Here is a 27,510-nt window from a genome sequence, read left to right as displayed (position 1 = left end):
GCTGTCAATCAGAGGAAGGGGCGGGGCTGAGGACAAAATGGCCGAGTTGGAGATCGGGCAACAGTGTGCAGTGCAGCATTGTCGGCAGTTAGGTAGGAATCTGGGAGGGGCGGTTGTAAGTCACGCTCGTTCTTGCAAATAGCACCCAACAAAGTTTTTCTGTGTCATTTCAATAACTGTGTGGGGATATTTTTAACCGCATGAAATTGAAATCCCATCTTTCAGAAGAGATGAATATCACTCATTGCTCTTGCCATGATTGTGAAGGTGATTAGGGGTGAGGGAGCCCATGAAATCTCATCCACCCAGGATGAGCTTAATGAGTATTCTCTAAACTCCATTGTGGGTATCGAGTGTTTTCACCCCCAGGGTGCAATAATTTAATTAGCAATGATCCACACACACTTTGGTATTTTCCAGTTTTGCCCTCTCCAGTTGTTAAAATCTTGCATATTTTGAAAGCTTTAGCTGTTAGATGCCCCTTCCAGACCAAAAGCCCAATTTGCTGCACTGTCTTCGGTACTGAACGTGGTACTGAAGCCATGTGTGGTCAACTGCTTGCTCATGAAGTTTCAACAATTTGCTCTCTTTGTTGCATTACATTGATTATTATTATAAGGGTCTGGTCCATTTAGGATTAATGTGGAACTGAATAAAATACCAACAGCACGGTGATGTAAGCAAACACATGAATCCAGGATCAATGAAGAGTAGGACAGCGCTGTGTGTACCAGCAAGCATGGAAATGGCTCCTAGTTTGTATAATTACAAATGATTCTAAGAGTCAATAAAGACTTAAAGATAACCTATGTGTATAACTACAAAGACTTCTTCAGGCATATGGAACTGTAAACAACACCCTGCAACAGATTAAATAGGACATAGAAAAACTACAGCACAAACAGGCCCTTCAGCCCACCAGTTGCGCCGATTATATCCCCACCTACTAGGCTTACCTATAACCTTCAATCCTATTAAGTCCCATGTACTCATCCAGAAGTCTCTTAAAAGACCCTATCGAATTTGCCTCCACCACCACCGAAGGCAGCCAATTCCACTCACCCACCACCCTCTGAGTGAAAAACTTACCCCGACATCTCCCTTGTACCTACTCCCCAGCACCTTAAACCTGTGTCCTTTCGTAGCACAGTAAGAAGTCTGACAACACCAGGTCCTCTCGTAGCAACCATTTCAGCCTTGGGGAAAAGCCTCTGAGAATCCACCCGATCTATGCCTTTCAACATATTATACACCTCTATCAGGTCACCTCTCATCCTTCGTCTCTCCAAGGAGAAAAGACTGAGTTCCCTCAACCTATCCTCATAAGGCATGCCACCCAATCCAGGCAACATTCTTGTAAATCTCCTGTGCACCCTTTCAATAGCTTCCACATCCCTCCTGTAATGAGGCGACCAAAACTGAGCACAGCACTCTAAGTGGGGTCTGACTAGGGTCTTATAAAGCTGCAGCATTATCTCCCGACTCCTAAACTCAGTCCCTCGATTGATGAAGGCCAGTACACCATATGCCTTCTTGACCACATCCTCCACCTGCAAGGCCAATTTAAGAGTCCTATAGATCGGACCCAAGGTCCTTCTGATCCTCTAAACTGCTAAGAGTCTTACCCTTGATATTATACTCCTTCATCCCATTTGATCTGCCAAAATGGACCACTACACATTTATCCGGGTTGAAGCCCATCTGCCAGTTCTCCACCCAGCCTCATATCCTATCTATGTCACGCTGCAACTTCTGACATCCCTCCAGACTATCCACAACACCACCAACCTTTGTGTCGTTGGCAAACTTACCAACCCATCCCTCCACTTCCTCATCCAGGTCAGTTATGAAAATTACAAACAGCAAGGGTCCCAGAACAGATCCCTGAGGCACTCCACTGGTGACCGACCTCCATGCAGAAAAAGACCCATCTACAACCACTCTCTGTCTTCTGTGGGCAAGCCAGTTCTCGATCCACAAGGCAACAGCCCCTTGGATCCCATGCCCTCTCACTTTCTCAAGAAGTCTTGCATGGGCGACCTTATCAAACGCCTTGCTGAAGTCTGTATAAACCTCATCTACCGCTCTTTCTTCGTCAATGTATTTAGTCACATTTTCAAAGAACTCACCCAGGCTCGTAAGGCACGATCTGTCTTTGACAAAGCTGTGCTGACTACTTTTGGGTGCACTAACCTCCTTTAAATGTTCATAAATCCTGTCCCTCAGGATCTTCTCCATCAGCTTACCAACCACTGAGGTTAGATTCACCGGTGGGTAATTTCCTGGGCCATCCCTATTCCCTTTCTTAAATATAGGAACCACATCCGCAATCCTCCAATCTTCCGGAACCTCTCCCATCTCCATCGACGATGCAGAGATCATCGCCAGAGGCTCTGCAGTCTTTTCCCTTGCCTCCCACGGTAACCTGGGGTACATTCCATCCAGTCCTGGTGACTTATCTATCTTGATGCTATTCAAAATTTCCAACACATCCTCTTTCTTAATGTCCACATATTTAATCTTTTCAGTCCACTGCAAGCCTGCAGTATGTAAATATGTAATTTCCTCCTAGGTCTTTCTCAGCTTCACCCTTAACTATTTCAAAATAGACAGTGTGACAGAGTGAGCAGCTGGGAAGTTGTTGAGTGAAGGCGTAATGGGAAGGAGGTGCTCATTTTTCTTTTTCTGCCTTTTCCATGCTCTTCCTTTGGTACGGGGAAGACATTGATTGGTGAGTAACTGGTAAGTTATTCTGTTTAATCTACTCTAATAAATAGTTTGTAAAATTAAGGTATGGCACATCTGCAAGGACAAATGGATCATTTTCATGGTGGTAAGCTGTCTCTACTGGGTACTGCAAGGTTTGGTGTTGGGCCACAGCTGTTCACAATCTATATAAATGACTTGGATATGGGGACCAAATATAATATTTCCAAATTTGCTGATGACACCATGTTTCAAGTTCAGTCTGACTCTTATTCGGAACTCTGTTAACCTGAAAAGTTAACTCCATTTCTCTCTCCATAGATGCTGCGAGTCCTGAGTTTTTTCAGCACTTTCAGTTTTTATTTCTGATATCCATTATCTGCAATATTTTGCTTTTATTTTATTGACTGATTTGTGTTGAGTTTCAAAGTTTAAGTTATTGATGTAACTGAGATATAGTCGTGGTCCTCACAATAACCCTTGGGGTACCTCACTCAGTGCTCTTATCACTTCATCAGTGCAACTCCTAAATACTTATTATTTTCTATCCTTCAGCTAATTTCTTAATATATTCCAAGATTCAGCTAGAATCCCTACAGCTTGAAGTTTAATTGATAGCTTTCAATACAGAATTTTGTTCGATTCCTTCTGGAAGCCTAAACAAAGAACTTTTGTTGAGATTACCATAATGCATTTGGGATGTTACATGTTTCGTGAAGTTAAGGAATAGCTTTGCCTTTTGAATTTATGTTGATCTCTGCTGACTAAATTATTGCTCAGATTCAGTTAATTTATGCACAACTGAAATTGGTGCTGCAGCTACTTGAAGCTGACTTGTTAGTCATTTTGAATTTGGTTATGGCCTATTTCTGCTAGAATGTTGTTTTCTGTCATATTGTCAATCCATAACAAATCCTCCCTCATCTCCTTTAGCGTTTAGTTAAATAAATATCTGACCCTGATAACTTTTAAGCCTTTTCACCTTGTATGAAACTTTTACCTTTCATTACGGGTTCATTAATTTTGACTGATTGGGGATAACATTGTTGCTTCCTATTTCCCTGTGAATACCTCAAGGAAGAAGTAATTCAGAAAAGTTTACTGCTTTCATTAAGTTAAGTCTGATCATTTTATGGCTAATGTCCCCAGGGATGACACAAATTCCTTTTTTGTGCTTTGAGTTATTTGCAAGTGTCAGGTCAAGATAAGCAGTCAACAAAAAAAATGCAAATCCAGGGTGGTGAGGGAACGTTACGATCTAAATGTCAGCACACAAGTAGAGTGAAAGTCCAGTACCAAGGCAGTGGTGAAGTTTTGTCAGCATGTGTGTACACAGACATGATCCCAAACAAGAATAAAGATTTGTCTACAAACTAGAAATTTATGAAGTATGCTTATAAAACTGGTTTATTGGTAATTTAGTGCCAAATCAGACTCATTATATATGTTATTAAATGTTTCTTAATACTACTTTGTGGTATTTGTTATGGATCCATTTTGAACTTTGAGAACTAACTTTTTTTCCTTATCAGTATAATTGTCAAATGGCCATTCCAGTAATTTTAAGTAAATAACAGCTATGCTATCAAAATAGCAGAGCATTGTTTAACCAACATACTGCTCTCCTTTTTCAGATTTTCTTCCATTTGTTTGTGATGGGTGTTCAGGAATATACTGGTACAGTATTATTCATTGAAATAAACTAAGAAAACAAGCTCTATAAATATACCATTATCTCTTTATTACTTATAAACTCTTTTAAAAATATTAATTTGCTGTACTATATATTCTTCTTTTCCTTTAGTCTTGAACACAGAAGCAAAGATGCCCATGATTGTTCTGAGGTGAGTTTTTGTAGATATGTGCATGTAGCACTTTGTCTAATGTGTTAATATCCTCTCTGTAGTATGGTGCCCAAAAATGAACCCTCCGCCCAAACAGCCAGCATTCCCAGCTCCCACATCTGCTCCCCCCACCACCACCACAAATAAATGAATTTGCCGTGCCTCCATTCCTGTGGATGCCGAGAGTAGGCTCAAGATCGCTTCATTGTTTTTTAAACCTAGCAATTTGAATTGGGAAATTGAAATAAAAGAAAAAACTTTACATGTTTACAACCATCTACAGGATGTACTGCAGTTAATTCACCAAGTTACTTTGACAACACTCACTTCCCCCATATGATCTGCACCACTGATCAGGGGGGATGATAATGTCATGGGATCCTCACCATGCCACACTAGCTTCGACGTGTAACTTGCATTGTTGTTGAGAGAATATGCTAAAAATATTTGTGTAAGTGTCATCAGCATGAGGACTGTAAAGAGTCAAAAGAATCTTTGAGAGGAACTGTGGCACATCAAGGCAGATAGGGATGGGTAATAAGTGTAGCTTTACCAACAACTGTGTCCCAAAAAGGAAAATATGAGCTTTTTAATTACTGATTTCTTTGAGATAGAGACAAAGGAAAGGGACAATCTCCAAAAATTCATTTGCAAAAAGTACCATATTTATAAAGCACCAAATTTGATGTTTGTCTATATATTTTAGAAAGTTACAAACCAATGTTACCAGCTATGGATTAATCCATCTCTTAACCTCACAGCTGATAGATAGCAGGACTCCGCCAATGAGACAGGTTTCACAATGCATTCCTTTTCTGTCAAACTTTAGTTTCCCTGACCTCCATGGTAATATAAGATCAAAGGATCTCTTACAATGCTGGAAAGCTCCATTTTGTCTACTTCGGGCTCCATGATTCTGCTTTCAGTTCTCCCAAAGCTTTGCACCATCATCTGGTATTACTGAAGGGTGTTAGCGTGGATAGAGGATTGGTTGTCAAATAGGAGGCAGAGAGTGGGGGTCAATGGGTGCTATTCGGATTGGCGGTTGGTGACTAGTGGGGTGCCCCAGGGGTCGGTGCTGGGGCCTCAGCTATTTACCATTTATATAGATGATCTGGAGGAGGGAACCGAGTGTAGGGTGTCGAAATTTGCTGATGACACCAAGATTGGGGGAAAGGCAAATTGTGCGGAGGGTGTGGAGAGTCTGCAGAAGGATCTAGATAGGCTGGGCGAATGGGCCAGGAAATGGCAAATGGAATTTAATGTTGGCAAGTGTGAGGTGGTCCACTTTGGTAGGAAGAATGGTAGGAAGGACTATTACTTACGTGGAGAAAAACTGCAGCAGGCGACGGTGCAGAGGGACCTCGGGGTCCTTGTGCATGAGTCGCAAAAACCCAGCCTGCAGGTGCAGCAGGTGGTCAGGAAGGCGAATGGGATGCTGGCCTTCATAGCGAGGGGGATTGAATATAAAAGTAGGGAGGTCTTGCTGCAGCTGTATAGGGCATTGGTGAGGCCGCAGCTGGAGTACTGTGTGCAGTTTTGGGCGCCGCACCTGCGCAAGGATATTTTGGCCTTGGAGGGAGTGCAGAGGAGGTTTACTAGGCTGATACCGGAGTTGAGGGGGTTGAGCTATGAGGAGAGGCTGAATAAACTAGGCTTGTACTCGTTAGAGTTTAGAAGAATGAGGGGAGATCTCATTGAGACGTATAAGATGATGAATGGGATGGATAGGATAGAGGTGGAAAGACTCTTCCCGCTCAAAAAAGACAGTAGGACTAGGGGGCACAGCCTCAAGATAAAGGGGGGGCGGTTCAGAACGGAGTTGAGGAGGAACTTCTTCACTCAAAGGGTGGTGAATCTCTGGAATTCTCTGCCCGTTGAAGTGGTGGAGGCTGCCTCGCTAAATATTTTTAAGAAGCGGGTTGATGGGTTTTTGATAAGAGAGGGGATTAAGGGTTATGGGGAGAGGGCGGGAAAGTGGAACTGAGCCACGACAGATCAGCCATGATCTTATTGAATGGCGGGGCAGGCTCGAAGGGCCAGATGGCCTACTCCTGCTCCTATTTCTTATGTTCTTATGTTCTTATGTTCTTTCCTTAATGCAGCTAAACTCATTCCGTCTGCCTGGTATTACTAATTATCAGTTACCTAACTTATATATCTTTGTAAATCGTGCAGTTTCTTTTTAAAAATTAAATGATTTGATAAAGTATTGATAAGACCACCCATTTACAGTTTACACAGGCGAATGGACAAAATGATTGAATTACCATTGTGCGAAAAGAAATGCCACATGTAAATTAGTAAAACAGAAATTAGGATTATTTATTTAATCAGTCGTCGCAATGCTTTTCCTTATTTGTTGTAAACATACGTATTCACTGTGAACAACAGAAAGGGAAATCTGCAAGTAGTCAGTAATATTTAGAGTGCTAAAAAGTGATGGAGTTTAATATTTAAAGTCTACAATTCAAATTCCAGGTCTGTTTAAGAAAACCAGTGAAATCTGAAGGAACTTCTTCTTATAAATGTACATACAAAAACTGTAAGATGAAAGAACTCTTGCCAGTAAATTGCCCGCATTGTGAGAAAAACTTTTGTCTGGGGTGAGTACCTGTTTAGGCAGAATTCTTGGTACTGGTGTTAGTTAAGGTTTACACTTCAGAATGTTGATGTTTCTGTTACAGGCATCGGCACCAGTCAGACCATGACTGTGAGAAACAAGAGGTGCCTAAATCACGTTTCGTTGTCCCTCAGCAAGTAGTTAAAGAGGCTGTTGGCAAGTACTATGTTACCTTTCATAAACAGCCTAATCTTTCTCCAGACCATAACCTGGCTACTAGTAAATTAATATTTGGAACATAATCAAATACACAGAAATCAGAAGTTGGCTGAGTAAAAACTAAAATACCAATCACAAATTGTGTGTTCCTTGCCCTACAACAGGAAATTGTAGAATTTTGTAGATGTTGTTTTACTTGTGTGCTGATTCCTAATCCAAGGGTGAGGCCAGACACTCCTTTTTTCCAAAGTTACTGTAATCATCTCTTCCTAGGTTTGTGACATTGGTGGCAGATTAACACTTTCCCTACTATTTTGGATGAACATTTTATCTCTCCTACAAAAACAGGAAATGCTGGAAAATTGCAGCAGGTTTGCTAGCATCTAGGGAGAGAAAATAGAGCCAACTTTGAGACTAGATGACCCTTTGTTAGCTCTGATGAAGGGACATCCTGACTCAAAAAGTTAGTTCTTTTCTCTGTCCCTGATGCTGTCAGACCTGCTGTGATTTTTCCAGCATTTTCTGTTTTTGATTCCAATTCCAGCATCCGTAGTGTTTTGTTTTTATCTCTCCTTGCTGAGATGCTTAATTCACTGAATAGTTGAGGCTAATCGTTCAGGTATGACTCAGCAAGACAAATTGCTTCTCTGCTTTGCTATTATTATTACTAAATTGCTGTGTTTAAGCAGCTTCAGGTGGTAGAACCGTCACCTCTCACCCAAGTTGTGGGTGCATGTCCCATACCAGGTCTTAAACATAACTATTACTGAATAAGTGTGTTAATTGCTAATTGTCTTATCTTTTGGATGAAGCATTAAACCAAGGCCTCATTTACCCTCTGAGGTACATAAAAGATCTCAGAAGATTATCTGAAGAAAAACAGAGAGGTTATCCCCTGTGCTCTGGCCAGTATTTATCCACAGTAAGAAGTCTCACAACACCAGGTTAAAGTCCAACAGGTTTATTTGGCAGCACTAGCTTTCAGAGTCTCAAGCTGCTTCATCAGGTGAGTGAGGGGTTGTGTTCACTAACAGGGCATATGAGGACACAAACTCAATTTACAAGATAAAGGTTGGAATGCAAGACTTCACAGGTAGTCAAGTCTAAAAGATACAATGTGAGTGATGACTGAGACACTCAATTAAAGCTACAGACAATGTAAGATTTGATTACCTGTCAAGATTCGCATTCCAACTTTTATCTTGTATATTGAGTTTGTGTCTTTATATGCCCTGTTTATGAACACAAGTCCTCACTCACCTGATGAAGGAGCTTGAGACTGCGAAAACTAGTGCTGCCAAATAAACCTGTTGACTTTAACTTAGTGTTGTGAGACTTCTTACTGTGCTTAATTCAGTCCAACGCTGGCATCTCCATATCAATATTTATCCTTCAGTCACCATTACAAAAATAGATAATATGTTTATAATCACATTTATGTTTGTGGCAGCTTGCTGTGTGCCAATTAGTGGTCACATTTCCTACATTAAAACAGTGACCACTACTTTAAAAGTAGTTTATTGACTTTAAAGCACTTTGGCATGTCCTGTGGTCATGCTCTATAAATGCACGTCCTTTTTTACGATATGCGTGTTGCAGGGATAGGTAACACTTAAGTTGCACCTCAAGAATAATCTTAATAATTTTGAAAAAGCAGGAAAAATTATTAGCTTGACCATTATCGATATTGCATTTGCATTGTTTGAATTCGTTTTTTTATTAACTCAAAAGCCACAAATGCAGTTCCACTGAAGAAGAGTAGAAAAGGAGCAAGGAACAATGCAACGGCTGCAAAAGTAGCACTTATGAAGATGAAGTTACATGCTGTTGGAGACAAGTCCATTCCACAGGTTGTCAATTTATTTAAGATGAAATATTAACTGAAAATCCAATAACAGGAATAGTGTACATTGTGATAGGTTTCCTATTTTTAAATCATATCTTGAGGCTCATTTTTATTCTGTACATGCCTTCAAAACAGGTGCAGAGGAATTGTTAAAATTGCCGGAGCTCTTTTCCTGGAGGTCTCTTAACCATTCTGCATTCACATTTCTGTATTGGTTGGGCAGGCAGCAGTTTCATGATATTTAAATGAGCAGTTAAGTATATCACTTAGATGTTATGATTTAGCATAGTTGACATTATTACCCGTGTTCCTCACCATGCCCACAGCACCTCAGCATCCAAAATACACCATTTTGAGTGTCAAAGCATTTAAAGAAGCAACAGTTATTTTCTGAATTTATTGTATGAACCCATTATATGAAATGAAATTTCTGTTACCATTCTCTCTGCAGTATGTAAAAGGACTTTGTGCATTTTGGTGACTGTGCATTTTGGTGACTGATTTTGAAAAATTCCTGCACTGTTACTCGACACGTATCTGTATTTGGCTTACTTGAAGAAAGAGAAAGGATGCAAGGATCATAACCAATAATGCACAGACACAGCCTTGTGCTCCCAAATGACTATACAGGAAAAGGCATTCATCAGAGGTGCAATGTATGTGAAAGCAATATTCCGTTGAGGAAGAGCGATAATTATGTTGCATGTGCTGTAAAACCTTCCTTATAAATCAAGAAGACCTTCCCAGCAGAGGCAGTGATCATCAAATTGGCATTTTGTTCAAAAAAGTCCCCTGATTCGATGCTGCAGTGTATTCTACTGGGACTTTGAGTCTGACTTCCACCAAAATATGCAGTGCAGCATCATTTGAGGAATTCAGGGTTGGACAGGAATATAATCAGTGGAAGAGAGGACGTGCTAGCTTTTTACAACTGCCCTATGTTAAGTTAAAATGGATCAGTGGATGAACAATTGAATGGGGAGGGGAGTGGTTGCAGTTAGGTGGGTAGTCAGGTTTGGGCATGGTCAGGTGGTGGAAAATCAAGATGGTGGAGAGAGGGGTCAATTGTGCAAGTAACCAGGTTCTAGAGTAGATTTTAATCTAACAAACATTTCCAAGTAAGTACCATGAATTTTACAAATTCTCGGACTCTAACTCACAGTTGGAGATGTTCACAACGGATCCGGGAAGCAGGGAAATTCCCCATCAGAAGTTGAAATTTCCTGGGCAATTCCCATGGAATGCATGCAAAAGGTTTCCACGGTTCCAACGCACATCTTCAATCATGTGTCCAATTTCTGAGCAACTGGAAATCAGATGAAAATATAGAAGGCACCGTCCATAAGTTTGCAGATGACACCAAGGTGGGTGATATAGTGGACAGTGAAGAAGGTTCTCTCTGATTGCAGCAGGATCTTGATCAATTGGGCCAGTGGGCTGACAAATGGCAGATGGAGTTTAATTTAGATAAATGTGAGGTGATGCATTTTGGTCAATTGAATCAGGACAGAACTTAATCAGTTACTGGTAGGGCTTTAGGAAGAGCTACAGAACAAAGAAATCTAGGGGTTCATGTTTATAGCTCCTTGAAAGTGGAGTCACAAGTGGACAGAGTGGTGGGGAAGGCATTCAGCATGATTGGTTTCATTGGTCTGAACATTGAATACAGGAGTTGGGACATCTTGTTGAAGTTGTACAAGACATTGGTAAGGCCCCACTTGGAATACTGTACAGTTCAGGTCACCCTATTAGAGAAAGGATATTATTAAAATAGAAAGAGTGCAGAAAAGATTTACTAGGATGCTACCAGGACTTGACCAGGACTAGTTATAAGGAGCAGCTGGATAGACTGGGACTTTTTTCTCAGGATCGTGAGGGGTGATCTTATAGAGGTCTATAAAATAATGAGGGGCATAGATCAGCAAGATAGTCAGTATCATTTCCCAAAGGTAGGTGAGTCTAAAACGAGAGGGCAGAGATACAGAAGTGTCCAGAGGGGCAGTTTTTTCACACAGTGGTGAGTGTCTGGAACAAGCTGCCAGAGGTAGTAGTAGAGACAGGTACAATTTAGTCTTTTAAAAAGCATGGGTAAGTTACATGGATAAGATGGGTATAGAAGGATATGGGCCAATTGCAGGCAATTGGGACTAGCTTCAGGGTTTAAAAAAAAGGGCGGCATGGACAAGTTGGGCCGAAGGGCATGTTTCCATGCTGTAAACCTCGATGACATTCAGATCCTTGATATGCATATCACATTGCCTGCAGTGACTATACAGTATGTTTGTAAAAGTCGCTGCAGCCCAGAATCTTTGGGCCTTGGATTCCTTTCAGGCTGCTACTGGGGATATTCATAACATTAGTCCTGTAGTCCATACATGTGTGAAGCAGATGACATATGTGTTGTGTACAGAGTATAAAATTTTGTCACTTCCTTAATAGCCAGAACTAGCAAGAGGGCATGGGCTTGCAAAATTGCACATTTTACTAAAGTTCGGGACATGGTAGATTGCATCAATTTTGCACTGAGAAGAGGACTGTCGTATGTTTACACTAAGTTTAGCCTCAGAATAAATGACTAGGACACAAGTATTGATTTTTAATTTTATTCTACTGTATTATGATTTTATTTATTGCATTGTACCTATTTGTACTAGAAATTATTTAAACCAGTTTCCTTGGTGTCTCTTAACAGTGAAACAGCTGGTAATAGGTAATATAGATGTGGTTAGATGTTCTCTAATTTCCTCTGACGGTTGGGCTATTGTGCGAGTTAAGACAAGATACATTAGAACCAAATAGCAAGAGATCAACCTTCTGATTTCCAAGGGACTTGGAGTTCGGCCATAGAATTTGGTCTTATTTTGGTTGGACAGAAATGTTGATTTTCAATAATTTATGTGTGAAGTGAGTCAGCAGAGTTTTGATTAAGAGTTTGGTGTGAATGGGTAACATAATCAGGCAGTCAAACGTTTGGTCAGAATACAAAGAATGGCAGAGAATAATGAAAAGATTAATTGGAGAAGGAATTTAGACTGAGAGGAAGCTAGCTAGAAATGTAAAAATGGATAATAGTTTCTATGTTAGGTATTTAAAAAGGAAGAGAGAAGTAAAGTGAGTGTAACTGAGCAATCTGTTGGAGCTGTGCACTGACAAGTCTCCAGGTCCTGACAACTTCATAAGAACATAAGAAATAGGAGCAGGAGTAGGCCATCTAGCCTTTCGAGCCTGCCCCGCCATTCAATAAGATCATGGCTGATCTGTCGTGGCTCAGTTCCACATTCCCGCCCTCTCCCCATAACCCTTAATCCCCTCGCTTATCAAAAACCCATCAACCCGCATCTTAAAAATATTTAGCGAGGCAGCCTCCACCACGTCAACGGGCAGAGAATTCCAGAGATTCACCACCCTTTGAGTGAAGAAATTCTTCCTCAACTCTGTTCTAAACCGCCCCCCCTTTGTCTTGACGCTGTGCCCCCTAGTCCTACTGTCCTTTCTGAGCGGGAAGAGTCTCTCCACCTCTATCCTATCCATCCCATTCATCATCTTATATGTCTCAATGAGATCTCCCCTCATTCTTCTAAACTCTAACGAGTACAAGCCTAGTTTATTCAGCCTCTCCTCATAGCTCAACCCCCTCAACTCCGGCATCAGCCTAGTAAACCTCCTCTGCACTCCCTCCAAGGCCAAAGTATCCTTGCGTAAGTGCGGCGACCAAAACTGCACACAGTACTCCAGCTGCGGCCTCACCAATGCCCTATACAGCTGCAGCAAGACCTCCCTACTTTTATATTCAATCCCCCTCGCTATGAAGGCCAGCATCCCATTAGCCTTCCTGACCACCTGCTGCACCTGCAGGCTGGGTTTTTGCGACTCATGCACAAGGACCCCGAGGTCCCTCTGCACCGTTGCCTGCTGCAGTTTTTCGCCACATAAGTAATAGTCCTTCCTACCATTATTCCTACCAAAGTGGACCACCTCGCACTTGCCAACATTAAATTCCATTTGCCAGTTCTTGGCCCATTCGCCCAGCCTACCTAAATCCTTCTGCAGACTCTCCACACCCTCCGCGCAATTTGCCGTTCCACCAATCTTGGTATCATCAGCAAATTTCGACATCATACACTCGGTTCCCTCCTCCAGATTATCTATATAAATGGTAAATAGCTGAGGCCCCAGCACTGACCCCTGGGGCACTCCACTAGTCACCAACCGCCAATCCGAATAGCACCCATTAACCCCCACTCTCTGCCTCCTATTAGACAGCCAGTCCTCTATCCACGCTAACGCCCTACCCCCAACTCCATGCCCCTTTACCTTCTGCAATAACCTCTTGCGAGGTACCTTGTCAAACGCCTTCTGAAAATCAAGACAGACCACATCCACCGGCTCTCCTCTATTCACCGCCCTAGACACATCCTCATAGAACTCCAATAAATTCGTCAGACACGACTTCCCCTTAACGAAACCGTGCTGCGTCTGCTCTATCAAGCAATTCCCCTCAAGATGCCTCGCTATTTCCTCCTTGATGACGGATTCTAACATTTTACCTACAACAGACGTTAAACTAACCGGCCTATAATTCCCTGCCTTTTGCCTGCCACCCTTCTTAAACAACGGCGTAACATTAGCCGTTTTCCAATCTCCCGGCACTTCCCCGGAATCCAGCGACGTTTGGAAAGTAACCACCCAGGCATCCGCCATTTCTTTCAGAACCCTCGGATGCATTCCATCCGGTCCTGGGGACTTGTCCACAATCAGTCACTCCAGTCTGTCGAGCACCACCTCTCTAGTAACAATAATGTCATTGAGACCCTCCAGTCCTACCACCTTTCCATCGCTAACACCCGGCAAATTATTCACGTCCTCCTCCGTGAAGACCGAACAAAAAAGTTATTCAAGACCTCAGCCATTTCTCCATCCCCTACCACTAAGTCTCCCCTCTCATCCTCTAAGGGTCCAACGTTCACCCGAGCCAGCCTCTTCCTTTTTATATATTTATAAAATCTCTTGCTATCCTTTTTTATATTAAGCGCTAGCCCAGCTTCATAGTTTCTCCTACCCTTCTTTATCAACTTCTTTGTCAATCTTTGTTGACATTTAAACCTCTCCCAATCCTCTTCTCGCCCACTACTCTTAGCTACTCTAAAAGCCTCCGCTTTTAATTTAACACTTTACCTCCTTCGTTATCCACGGCTTATTACCTCTCCTCCTACGGTCCTTTTTAACCATCGGAATAAATTTCTGCTGAGCACCAAGAAAGATCTCCTTAAAGATCCTCCACTGCTCCTCAGCAGACCTACCTTCCAACGCGCTCCCCCAGTCAACGTTCGCCAATTCTTCTCTCATCCTACCGTACTCCCCTCTGTTCAAACAAAGGACGCGTGTCCGGGAACCCACTTTCTCCTCCTCCATCTGCACCAGAAACTCCACCATACAATGATCACTCTCTCCAAGAGGATCCTTCACCGCAAGGTCCCTAATTCTACCCGCCTCGTTACATAACACCAGATCCAAGATAGCTCGCTCCCTCGTCGGCTCCAACACACACTGTTCAAGGAAACTATCCCGGCAGCATTCCAAGAACTCCTCCTCGAGCCCACCGCGTCCAACATGGGTCGACCAATCAATATGTAGATTGGAATCCCCCATACTTATCGCCGTTCCGTTCCTGCACGCCGCACTTATTTGCGCGTTAACAGCCCGTCCCACCTCCAGATCATTATTTGGGGGCCTATAGACGACACCCACCAGCGTCTTCCTCCCTTTGCTGTTCCTAATCTCCACCCACAACGATTCCACTTTCTGCTCTTTGGTTCCTATATCATCCCTTGCTACCACCCTGATGCTGTCTTTAATCAGCAGAGCTACGCCCCCCCTTTTTCCTCCCGCCTATCCTTCCTAAACACTTGATACCCCTGGACATTCAGCTCCCAGTCCCTGTCACCTTGCAGCCACGTCTCTGTAATGGCCACCAGATCATATCCATTTGTGCTGATCTGCGCCACCAGCTCATCCACTTTATTCCGAATGCTTCGTGCATTTAGATAAAGTGTCTTCATCCCAGCCTTCACCTGGACCCTATTTGCCAGAACACCACCAACCATACTCACGCCCCCTACTCCCTTTATTATTGGGACATCCTCAGCCTCTTCCCTTACCTGTACCCTCTCCTTAACTTTAGACCCCGTAATGTCACCTACCCTCACCCCCCCCCCCCCCCCCCCCGCCACCGCCGCCGCCGCCGCCAATTAGTTTAAAGCCCTACTTACAGTCCTATTTACACGATTCGCCAGGACTCTGGTCCCAGCACGGTTCAGACCAACCCCATTCCACCCAAACAGGTCCCACCTACCCTAATACTGATGCCAATGCCCCATAAATTCAAACTCATCCCTCCCACACCAATCCCTGAGCCACCCATTCACTTCCTTAATCTTATCAACCCTACGCCCGTCTGCACACGGTTCAGGTAGTAATCCAGAGATAACCACCTTGTCGGTTCTACTTTTTAATTCCATTCCCAGCTTTTCATACTCCATCCCCAGATCCTCAGTTTGCATTTTGCCTACATTATTGGCACCCACATGTACTACAACGATCGGATTCTCACCCTCCCACTTCAGGTTCCTCTGCAGCCCGGATGTGACATTTGCTAGATTCTGGAAAGGTCCATCAAACAGCATGGTTTTGTAAAAGGAAATCATGTTTTAAAAATTTATTGGAGTTCTTTGAAGGCATAACGTCCACTCTGGATAAAGGGGAGCCTGTAGATCAAAGGATATGGGGGAAGACAGGATCAGACTATTGAATTGGATAATCAGTCATGATCATAATGAATGGCAGAGCAGGCTCAAAGTGCCGAATGGCCACCTCCTATTTTCTACGTTGCAGTGTGAATGGCATTAACAAAGGGCATGAAGGTCTGGTAGCTAAATTTGTAGATGGCACAAAGATAAGTAAAAAAGCATGTTATGAATTTAAGGAAGGGTGTAAATTCGTTGGAGGTGCAGTTCAGAGGTTTGATTGGCAGTGGGAATGAGCAAGTGGTCTTATGAAGAAAGGTTAGAAAGACTGTGCTTGTTTCCACTGCAGTTTAGAACTGTAAGGAGTGGCTTGATTGAACTATACAAGATCCTGAATGGTGTTGATAGGTGTACATGGAAAGGATATTTCCTCTTGTATGTAAGTCCAGAACTAGCAGGTACCATTTTAAAAGTAGTAGTTGCCCTTTTAGCAGATGAGTTTTTTTATTCTCTCCCTGAGAGTTGTTTAACTTTGGAACTCACCGCTTCAAAAAGCGGTAGGTGGAGATTAGGTGGATTCCTGTTAATCAGGGTTTATCGGGCAGGAAATGGGAATATAGAATTTGAAATTCAAGAGATCAATCACAATCTTATCAAATGGCAGTGCAGGTTTGAGGGACTGAATGTCTGCGTACATATTCTACATCTTTAAGTTAGAGGCAGAGGAATGATAAGTGCTGGGAACCCTTGGGGCATGTGAATGGACATGGACACATGAAAAGACAATAGAAAAAGACCTCCTGGTTCATAAAGTTTGTCTCATTCAGTTATAAAATGTAACTTGGAAATATTGTTATTGGGTTAAAATCCTGGCACTCCACACCCACCAACTAAGGGAGTATTTTCACCACAGACTCCAGTGGTTCACAAAGTGGACTCACTGCTGCCGCCTTATGCACAATTAAGGATGGGTAATTAAAGCTGGCTTTGCCAGCAACGCCCATATTCCATGAATGATGTTTTTTAAATCCTGTTGCAACAAAGCAACGCGACTATTAATGCTCTCCACCCATATAGCCATATAATCTTGGCGATGCAAAAAATAAAAGACTTAAAAAAAAAGATATTTCACACAAAGTAATTGTGAAATTCCTCTCAAATCATCAAAACCAAGTTCCAAGACCTAAGTGACCACAAGATTAATCACCCAAAATCCTATCTACCTCTTGTATGTGGCAAATATCAGCTTCCCCTAGAAACTGGTTCAGCTCCCTTTTGATCATCTGCACGAGCCAGTAATATATTACAGTAGTTGATGTCACTTGACGAATAGAAAAATATCCAGACAATCAGGTTGTGTTTGTGTAATTTTAATACACCCCTCATTCTTCTGAGCTCCACAGATAAAGTCTAGTTCTTTAAACCCAGCTTGCAGGTGCAGCAGGTGATCAGGAAGGCGAATGGGATGCTGGCCTTCATAGCAAGGGGGATTGAATATAAAAGTAGGGGTCTTGCTGCGGCTATATAGGACATTGGTGAGGCCGCAGCTGGAGTACTGTGTGCAGTTTTGGGCGCCGTACTTACGCAAGGATATTTTGACCTTGGAGGGAGTGCAGAGGAGGTTTACTAGGCTGATGCCGGAGTTGAGGGGGTTGAGCTATGAGGAGAGGCTGAATAAACTAGGCTTGTACTCGTTAGAGTTTCGAAGAATGAGGGGAGATCTCATTGAGACGTATAAGATGATGAATGGGATGGATAGGATAGTGGTGGAGAGACTCTTCCCGCTCAGAAAGAATAATAGGACTAGGGGGCACAGCCTCAAGATAAAGGGGGGGCGGTTTAGAACGGAGTTGAGGAGGAACTTCTTCACTCAAAGGGTGGTGAATCTCTGGAATTCTCTGCCCGTTGAAGTGGTGGAGGCTACCTCGCTAAATATTTTTAAGACGCGGGTTGATGGGCTTTTGATAAGACAGGGGATTAAGGTTTACTAGGCTGATACCGGAGTTGAGGGGGTTGAGCTATGAGGAGAGGCTGAATAAACTAGGCTTGTACTCGTTAGAGTTTAGAAGAATGAGGGGAGATCTCATTGAGACGTATAAGATGATGAATGGGATGGATAGGATAGAGGTGGAGAGACTCTTCCCGCTCAAAAAAGACAGTAGGACTAGGGGGCACAGCCTCAAGATAAAGGGGAGGCGGTTTAGAACGGAGTTGAGGAGGAACTTCTTCACTCAAAGGGTGGTGAATCTCTGGAATTCTCTGCCCGTTGAAGTGGTGGAGGCTGCCTCGCTAAATATTTTTAAGAAGCGGGTTGATGGGTTCTTGATAAGAGAGGGGATTAAGGGTTATGGGGAGAGGGCGGGAAAGTGGAACTGAGCCACGACAGATCAGCCATGATCTTATTGAATGGCGGGGCAGGCTCGAAGGGCTAGATGGCCTACTCCTGCTCCTATTTCTTATGTTCTTATGTTCTTATGTTATGGGGAGAGGGCGGGAATGTGGAACTGAGCCACGACAGATCAGCCATGATCTTATTGAATGGCGGGGCAGGCTCGAAGGGCTAGATGGCCTACTCCTGCTCCTATTTCTTATGTTCTTATGTTCTTTCATCATTAAGTGCTTCAATCAAATCACCCCAAAGTTGAAACTTTTCAAGAGTAAAGTGGACAGTAGATAGTTTTGATTCTCAGACTAGAACCTTCTTGGGATTTTTCCCCACTAAATCTTTTGCAAATAAGGTAAACTTTACAAAAGGAATCATTCACAAATCTTTGGGTTCCTAGTTGTAAATCTGCAGCAGAAACAGATGAAAACTTACAGAAGTTTTCTCAAATGTACAAAATGGCCACTAAATTAAAGTTGTTATTTGCAGGATGAGCGAGTCTTTTTTCAAGTGTTCTTGCCAAAAGGAAACAAAGAAAAAAGCAGACCGATGTTCTTCTGTTCGAAATGGAGTATTGGAAAAGTGATTGATAACGCAGCTTCACTGTTGAACCTTAGGAATGATAACAATATTTTAGCAGCTAAGGTAATATTTGATAAAATAAATGGTTTTGCCTTTACCTTCTGCAAATATGTACCATTGCTGCCTTTACATGTGGCTTATGCTCATAATTTAACCAGTACGTGATATTATAATCTGTTCAGTATTGATAATTTGGGTTTATCCACCATTTCAAATGGAAAACTAGCAATAGAAAGTGGTGCAGTGCTGAAGAACAGATATAAAATATTCCAGTACGATGAGTATGAATGAAAATCCCCTGTGGTGCTGAGCTCGACAGCAACAAATTGCATTTATATAGACCTCAACATTTTCTGCAAGAAGCAAAATTGTTAAAAGAAACATTAAGAGCCAAAACATAACATTGAACCTAACTAGGTGACCTAAAACTTGTTCAAGGAAGTAAACATGTTAGAGGAGGAGAGAGATTTAGGCAGGGAATTCCAGAATTTGCAGCCTTAACAGCTGAAGTCACATCAACTTCAGTGGACGATAAGAGAATTATGGAACCAACAGCCAAAATTGGAGGAAAATAAGATCTTGTTGGGCTGGATAGATGAGGAGGAATATGGGTATGGAGAGATTTGACCAGAAGAGTGAGAAAACAAACTCCTTCTTAATTTCTGGCAGCCAAACACAAGTAGTATTGGCAATGCCCTAGAGGGTGACACAAAACTGAAATAAATGTTTAAAACCAAGAAGGTTTAATGAAACAATGTAATATTTTTAAGTAAAAAGAGAGAGGATTCTGCAAAGATTTGCAAACGGTTAAGATTAATTATAGCGTTAGGCAGACAAATCGTAAATTCAACTAAAATTGATGAATGTAAGATGGGATGGGGGTATTCAATGAATTGGAATTGAAGAAGAATTAGGAAGTAGCTTTCAAACTGTAGTTTACATAGCTGTTGTTTGCTATGGCTTTACAAAGAAGAAAAGGTGCAGAAAAGTACAACAGGACTGATCCCACATGGAAGAGGATTGAGATATGTGAAATGATTAATGAAACTAAAGTGCTATAGTTTAGCAAAAGGTTGATTAAAATCTATAAAATATTAATGCACATATGATAAACAGTACTTCAAAGTTTACCAAGAATGTAGAACTGGAGGACATTTGGAAATTATTGAAACATAAATTTGCAATAGCTATTAAGAAAATCATTTATGCTTAGAGTGGAAACATTTTGGAATAATCAAGTAAGGAAATAAATTAGGCTTTATTAATAGTTTTCCTTCTAATGCAGCTAATGTAGTATTTGGAAAAGCTTCAATGGGACAAATTACTTTTTGCCTTCATTCTTTTTTTTTATTCCCTAGAAGCTGAGATTGTGTCACAGTGAATCAGGAAGTGCATTGCCCATGGGCCAAACATTGGAATTATGGATAGCAAATACTGACTGCCCACTGATTAATGGAGGAATGATTATCCTTGAATATTTAGACAATGATTGTGTGAAATTAGAAAACACAAACTCCTACATAGAATGACAGTTTTTTAAATGAACCAAAACTTAATTGCTTAATTGGAAAATACTCTGAAGAGAATTTGTTCTGTTGATGTATTTCATATATTACAACCTGCGCAAAATGCTGTGTAAATAGTGGTCTTGTTATTAAATTTAATAAAATCTTTAAAATCTATCCAGTGTCACTGTTACCAACTTAATCCATGGTTATCGATGACTTCAAAGCTTTATTTAGAGTTGAAAATGTATTTTTAAAATGATCTTTTTTATATTTCTTTTTTAAAATCAAGTGTAGCTTCCCTTCTGTGCCACTGGGCACAGTAAACTCATGGTACTGGATTAGTGGTGATGAGTTTAAACTCCAATAATTTCTGGAACTGATATTCAATATTTGTGATCTGACACCAGGAAGATGATCATGAAAGCAGATGGGCATTTGTAAAAATGAAACTGTTTCATTAATTCCATGCAAACCTGCCATTCATCCCAGGCCTGATTCAAGTCCTCTCCAAAATAACCCATCTGAGCCAGTCACAAAGTGCATTTTGGTAAAAATGCCAGATATTTCAATGTTATATTCTATCATCCTATGATAATTTGTTGCACTGTTATTCCATCAGACCACCTCTGCTAAATTACATATCTCTGTTAATCAGTGGTATTCACTCAATGTAGACCTCAAATCACAGAATCTTCACAGTGCAGGAGGAGGCCATTCAGCCCATTGAGCCTGCACTGGCTCTCTCAGAGCATTCTATCTAGTCGCACTTCCCTACGTTATCCCTGTAATCTTGTACATTCTCTCCTATCAAATGGCAATCCATTGCATTTTATATAGTCTATTCAACCTTCCTCCACCACCTCACAGGAAGTTTGTTTTGGACTCAAACCACTCTGTGGAGTGAATAAAACTTTCCTCACATCTCTTGTATTCCTTTTGCCAATTATTTTGAATCGGTGTCCTCCATTTCTTGATGCTGTTGAAATGGGAACAGTTTCTAACTACGCTATCCATACCCCTCAGGGTCTTGAATACCTCCTCCTGGCCTTCAAGGAAAACAGTCCCAACCTCCACCTATCCTCATTGCTACAATTCCTTATCCCTGGAATCGTTCTTGTGACTCTGTACTCCGTCCAATGCTTTCACATCCTTCCTCAAGCTTAGCGCTCAGAACTGAATGCAGTACTCCAGATTAGCCCTAACTAGTGTCCTATGCAAGTTCAACATGACCTTTTTCTTATACTCAGGCTTTATTAATAGATGCACTAAGATGTATGGTATTAAATGCTCAACATGCCTTGCCAACCTAAGTAACTTTTTTAATTCATTCTGGAGGTGTTGGCATTTCTGGCTGGGCCAGCATTTATTTCACATCCCCAATTGCCCTTGAGAAGGTAGTGGTGAACTATCTTGAATCACTGCAGTCCACATGGTGTAGGTGCACCCACAGTGCTGTTAAGGAGGGGATTCAAGGATTTGGACCCAGCAACAGTGAACAAGAAGCAATACATTTCCAAGTCAGGATGGTGCGTGGTTGGAGGGGAGCTTCAAAGTGATAGTGTTCCCATCTGTCTGCTGTTCATGTCCTACTAAATGGTAGAGGTTGTGGGTTTGGAAAGTGATGTGCTGGTAATGAGGAAGAGGAGACTTTGTGAGTTCCTGCAACGCATCATGTAACTGCAGGAACAGAGGTACTTTAATGTAACTCTACATAAGCTAGGGGATCAAACCTTGTTTGATGAAGAGAGCAGGAGGGCTTACTAGGAACAACACCAGGCATACCTAAAAGTAAGGTGTTAACCTGGTGAAGCTACAATACGCAACTACTTGGATACCAAAGTGCAGAAGTAGCAAGCAACAGACAGAGCCACACAATTGCACAATCAAAGGATCAGATCTAAGTGCTGTAACACTATTACATCCAGTCGTGAATGGTAGTGGACTACTAAACAACCCACTGGAGAAGACGTCTCCACAAATATTCTCATCCTCACTGATGGAGGAGTTCAGCACTTCAATGCAAAAGATAAGGCCAAAGCATTCACAACAGTCTTCAGCCAGAGGTGGATAATCCATCTACGGCTGCTTGTAGCGGTCTCCAGTATCACCGATGCCAGTTTCATCCAATTTGTTTAATTTTGCATGATATCAAGTAGTGGCTGAGGCACTGGATACTGTAAAGGCTATGGGCCCTGGCAATATTCTGGAATAGTACTGAAGACTTGGCCCTAGCCAAGCTCTACCACAACAGCTACAAAACTGGCATTTACCCTGCAATGTGAAGAATTACTTGGGGATGTCTTGTACAGAAAAGGCATGACAAATCTACCCTAGCTAATTACTGCTCCATTAGTCTAGATCATCAGTAAAGTGATGGAGGGGGCATCAACAGCACTATCAAGTGACCCTTGTTTAGCAATAACCTGCTCACTGGCACTTTCTGCTAGGGCCTCAGCTCCTGACATTGTAACCTTGGTTAAAACATGGACAAAAGAGCTGAACTCCAAAGATGAGATAAGAGTGACTTCCCTTCACAGCAAGGCAGCATTTAACCAAGTATGGCATCTACATCTCAAGGACTTTCATTCCTTTGAAATGCCTCAGTGGTTCAAGAAGGGAGCTCACCATCACCTTCTTAAGGGCAGCTAGGGATGGGCAGTAAATGCTGGCCCAGAAACGCCCGCATCCCTTAAGTGATTTTTTTTAAAAACGTGATATTAAGCTGAGACCGTACATTCTTGTTCAGTGAATGTAAAAAATCTTTTTAACATCATTTAAAACAGAAAGAATAGCTGCAATTAACATTAATCATTGATCTTATAATCAAAAAATAACATCCTAACACATCTTGTCAGTTCTGCATTCATTTTATATCCAATCAAATCAATATCATAATAAATGAGCAGATAGCAATCCCAATCTCAAACAGAGTGTGATTAATCCACTTCTGATGCAAGCAGCATGCCAATGCCATGCTACCTCCTCACTAACATGATATTCATGTAATGCAGTCATTGCAATTGTATGACTCTGCAGGGACTCAATTGTCAACATTTAACACCAGTTAAAGCTAGCCTGCACTACTTAAGTCCACTCTACACCTAGAACAAAGAACAAAATCAGCCCGGGAAACAGGCCCTTCGGCCCAACGAGCCCACGCCGCCATCTCAACACCACCAGTCCCCCTCTCCCCCCACGACCCCTGTCTAATGTGCGCACTGGGGCTGGAACAGATAATGGACGTTTAACATAGAGTGTATTCTGACCTGACACACCAGAAGAGGGCATGGGCTTCAAAATGTTTTGATCCTGTACTGGGAGGCCTTAGTCAATGAGGTTACAGGCAGACCAATGTGCTCTATCTACAAGAGGCATGGAGAATCCCCATTCAATCTGTCAGTAGACAATGCCAGGAGTCAAAAAGGCCACATAAAGTTCATTGATTTCACATGAATGACCAAGGTAAATTAATGCACATTCCAATATCATCCTAGCTATTGAAATAGCCTCAAGCTCAATTCACCACACCCAAAGATGAGAGGTATTGATCAAGTGGATTCTCAGAGGCTTTTTTCCGGGGCTGAAATGGTTGCCACAAGAGGACACAGGTTTAGGGTGCTAGGGAGCAAGTACAGAGCAGATGTCAGCGATAAGTTTTTCACTCAGAGGGTGGTGGGTGCATGGAATTGGCTGCCAGCGGTGGTGGTGGAGGCGAATTCAATCTGGTCTTTTAAGAGACTTTTGGATAAGTACATGGAACTTAGTGGGGAGCTGCCCCTTTCACTTTGTCCTAATTTAATTTGAGTTTGTCTATTTGGTTTGACCTTAAAAGAGGATATGGAACTTAGTAAGATAGAGGGTTATAGGTTGCCTAGTAGATAGGGACGTGTTCAGTGCAACTTGTGGGCCGAAGGGCTTGTTTGTGTTGTAGTTTTTCTGTGTTTCTAACCATCAAATGCTTTCAGTCAGAACTCAAACATTCATAACTCCCCCTCACACTCCCATGTTTCATCCTACTGAAAACCTCAGCTTGCATTAACTGTTAGCTATCCAACCATGACAGATGCATCATCTGATCAGATTGCACTATGCTCACTAACACACTGCCTTCTCTCACAGGACAAAGTGGATCAAAGCCAGAGGAAGTGGATGTTTATAAGTTTGGGAGAAACCATGTACTTGAAAGAAGAAATCTTGCTTGCCGACAGTGAAGCAGCCATGGCTGAGGCCATGGTCAACGCTGGAGCTGAAACTATTGAAGGAAACTGTATTTAACCCTTCGTCTCGCATCCCATGAGATTGTTCATCCGATAATCACTTCTAAATTGCAAGCTGCAAATGATGTAAGCATATACAGTTTAAAGTTTATTTATCAGTGTCACAAGTAGCTTACATTAACGTTGCAATGAGGTTAAATGTGAAAATCCCCTATTCACCACACTCCGGTGCCTGTTCAGGTACACTGAGGGACGATTCAGCATGGCCAATGCAACCTAACCAGTACGGCTTTCGGACTGTGGGAGGAAACCGGAGGATCCAGAGGAAACCCACGCAGATACAGAGAGAATGTGCAGGCTCCACACAGACAGTGACCCAAGCCGGGAATTGAACCCAGGTCCCTGGCACTGTGATGAGACTATAAAAGCCATAAGGTTTATGTATAGTTTGTAATCTCATGCTGTGAACATGCTGTCCTGCACGTATGAAGAAGTGCCATTAATCACAGTCTGTAGTCTAGCTGTACCTAGTACCAAGTGTTTTAACTATCGTGTAAGGATTTATTGCGATGAAAGTATGTACAGATTTGATTGGTTTTCAGAACATTATAAACTGTGCATGCAGCTATACTACCGCTCTATTGGTGTAAAAGAGTCAGGGACAAGTTGTAATAGGCTAAAGCTCTGGAAGCCCGCCTACAGACTGGGATAAGTGTTTGGAAAAAGTAGAACAAAAAAGTTAGTTTTGCCTGGGTGTGCGGGACCACTGACACCTACCCACCGTAAGGAAAACTAGCTCTGATGTCGTAAAAGAATAAAGGTATAAATCTTCTATCCGGAGTTGACTTGATTATTATCAAACCAAGCTGAAAGCAGAGCGCTGAACCTTAGAAATTGTCAGTCAGGCAATAGCACCAACCACTGTGCCACCCTCATGCTCTCCCCTCCTCCACTCCTCACTCCTAGCTCTGCTACTTGGCAGATGACAGTGCTGTTGAAGAAACATTGGCCCAAATCTTCTGGTCAGCATCTAAACTCCTCTGTCCAAAGTTGATCAGACAGAAAATGGCCCACTTTCCTGCACACAATTTTTCTGTTTAAACCTCCAGTGGGAGGATCTTGCAGAATTTGCTCAGCACAGGAATTCATGGAGACAGCAACAAAGAGAATCTGTGCAGAAGCCACACACCTTCAAATGGCACTAGCTGTCGTATTCTGATGAGTGTTTATAGGTCCCCACGCTTCACTGCATGTTTGTTAATATGTGTATGAGTGAAAGGATAAGTGAATTGGTGAGTATGTAGGAAGATAAGATGGATGAGTTAAATGGGTGGTATTTGGGTTGGATGGCATCTGGTTAGAGTGGTAGATGGGTGAGATAGGTAGGGTGGGTGAATAGGTGGATGGATCAGGAGGAAGTCTGGGGAGATCACTGTGAGTGGCTGGGAGTCTGACAACACCAGGTTTTAGTCCAACCGATTTATTTGATAGTAAACTCACTAGCTTTTGGGTTAGTCCCTTCGTCAGGTGAGTTTCAGGTGAAACTCACCTGACGAAGGGACTAACCCGAAAGCTAGTGAGTTTACTATCAAATAAATCGGTTGGACTAAAACCTGGTGTTGTCAGACTTTTTACTGTGTTTACCCCAGTCCAACGCCGGCATATCCACATCGTGGCTGGGAGGTCAATGTGCCAGGACAAATCCACCCCAGGAATTGGAATAGGATTTTTCTGTCTAGTATTTTTTGGGCAACTATTCAGATAAGTCAGAACTGTCTGAAGTCTCCATTTCTAACTTAGAGTTGGGGATGTTTCACAGGGTTGGGGGGAGCAGGGAAATTACCCATCTGAAACTTTCTGGGCAATTTCCACAGAATCAGAGGACTTCTGCAGGTTCCCAACACATATCTTGGGTTGTACAATCCAGACACTGGACAATCTGGTCATAGTCACTCTCTCCCTCTTTCTCTCACTCACCCACAGCCACCAGGTAAGACATTGACACAGTGCATATTGTAGAGGGTAGCTTGGAGCAGGAATCTACAAATGGTGAGTCACTGGGTGTGAGTGGCCTCCTACTAGGACAGGAGTCAAGGGGAATGCAGAGGCCAACTCAGCAGGAGACAAGACGAGGTTATGCATGAGTTCCATTGTAGAGAATTCAGATAAGCACTTTGATGTAGCCTCTTTCACTTTCCCAGATTGGTTCTTCAACAGTCCTAGTAATCTGGTAGAGAACAGATTGCTGAATCGCTTTGACACCATGCAAATCCCTTTGAATACTGATATGGCGATGATGGTAGCAGCCAGAACTTGCATGGTAGCAAGCCAAAACCCACTGTGCATGACATAAGACTGAGTTTCCACTGCATTTTGTTGGGGTAGGCTTAGTAGAAGGCAGTTGAGTTTGTACAATGAAATGTTGATGCGATGGCAAGACTGCCAGAAAGCCTGTTTACCAGGTCAAAGAGCATACAACCATCTGACAACAATTTGCAAAGGGAATTGTGCAGAGCTTGGAAGAGGTGGCCAATTCATGAGCACATTTGATCCAGCATTTATATAAAATACCTGAGCTTTCCATTACTGCTGTCAATCTTCTGTCATGCAAAGTCAGACTGCCTCATGAAAACTTAGCTTCAGCTTGCTAGCTTGCAAACTCAGACTGCTGCCATCAAAGCCATATCGCATTCAAAGGGCCTTGCAGGGTGTCAAAGCGATTCAGCAATCTGTTCCTCAACAGGCCACCAGGTTTGCTGAATCTGAGAAAGTGATAGAAAATGCATTGAATATGAATGAACCTGTTGCCCTCTTTCAGGATGACAGCATTTGTCCTCCCACCCTGCTACTCCACCAGTTATCTTCCCCTTGGCTATCAGGACTGCTGTCACCCATGATA

General features: G+C 42.3%; 1 protein-coding gene across 3 annotated transcripts; it reads left to right on the top strand.

Annotated features, from left to right (window-relative positions):
* The first annotated feature begins 26 nt into the window (after nt 1–26).
* Nucleotides 27–25,398, top strand: zfand1 (zinc finger, AN1-type domain 1). Of its 3 annotated transcripts, XR_013887727.1 has the most exons (9): nt 27–92; nt 4,341–4,383; nt 4,511–4,550; nt 7,032–7,156; nt 7,238–7,329; nt 9,064–9,182; nt 18,794–18,949; nt 24,514–24,737; nt 24,852–25,398. XR_013887727.1 is itself a non-coding variant. In XM_080194336.1 (8 exons), exons 1-8 carry the CDS (start codon nt 38–40, stop codon nt 24,667–24,669), a joined length of 786 nt encoding a protein of 261 aa, XP_080050462.1. In that variant the 5' UTR covers nt 27–37; the 3' UTR covers nt 24,670–25,398. The 3 variants fall into 3 exon arrangements, 2 of the variants coding, with proteins under 2 accessions (XP_080050462.1, XP_080050461.1); XM_080194336.1 differs by having other exon boundaries at nt 24,514–25,398; XM_080194335.1 differs by lacking the exons at nt 24,514–24,737; nt 24,852–25,398 and adding an exon at nt 20,245–20,568.
* The last annotated feature ends 2,112 nt before the right edge of the window (nt 25,399–27,510 follow it).

This window comes from Carcharhinus amblyrhynchos, chromosome 8 (assembly GCF_965287045.1).
Source record: "Carcharhinus amblyrhynchos chromosome 8, sCarAmb.v2.hapA, whole genome shotgun sequence".
Classification (NCBI taxonomy): domain Eukaryota; kingdom Metazoa; phylum Chordata; class Chondrichthyes; order Carcharhiniformes; family Carcharhinidae; genus Carcharhinus; species Carcharhinus amblyrhynchos.
This window is presented reverse-complemented; position numbering and strand designations above follow the sequence as displayed.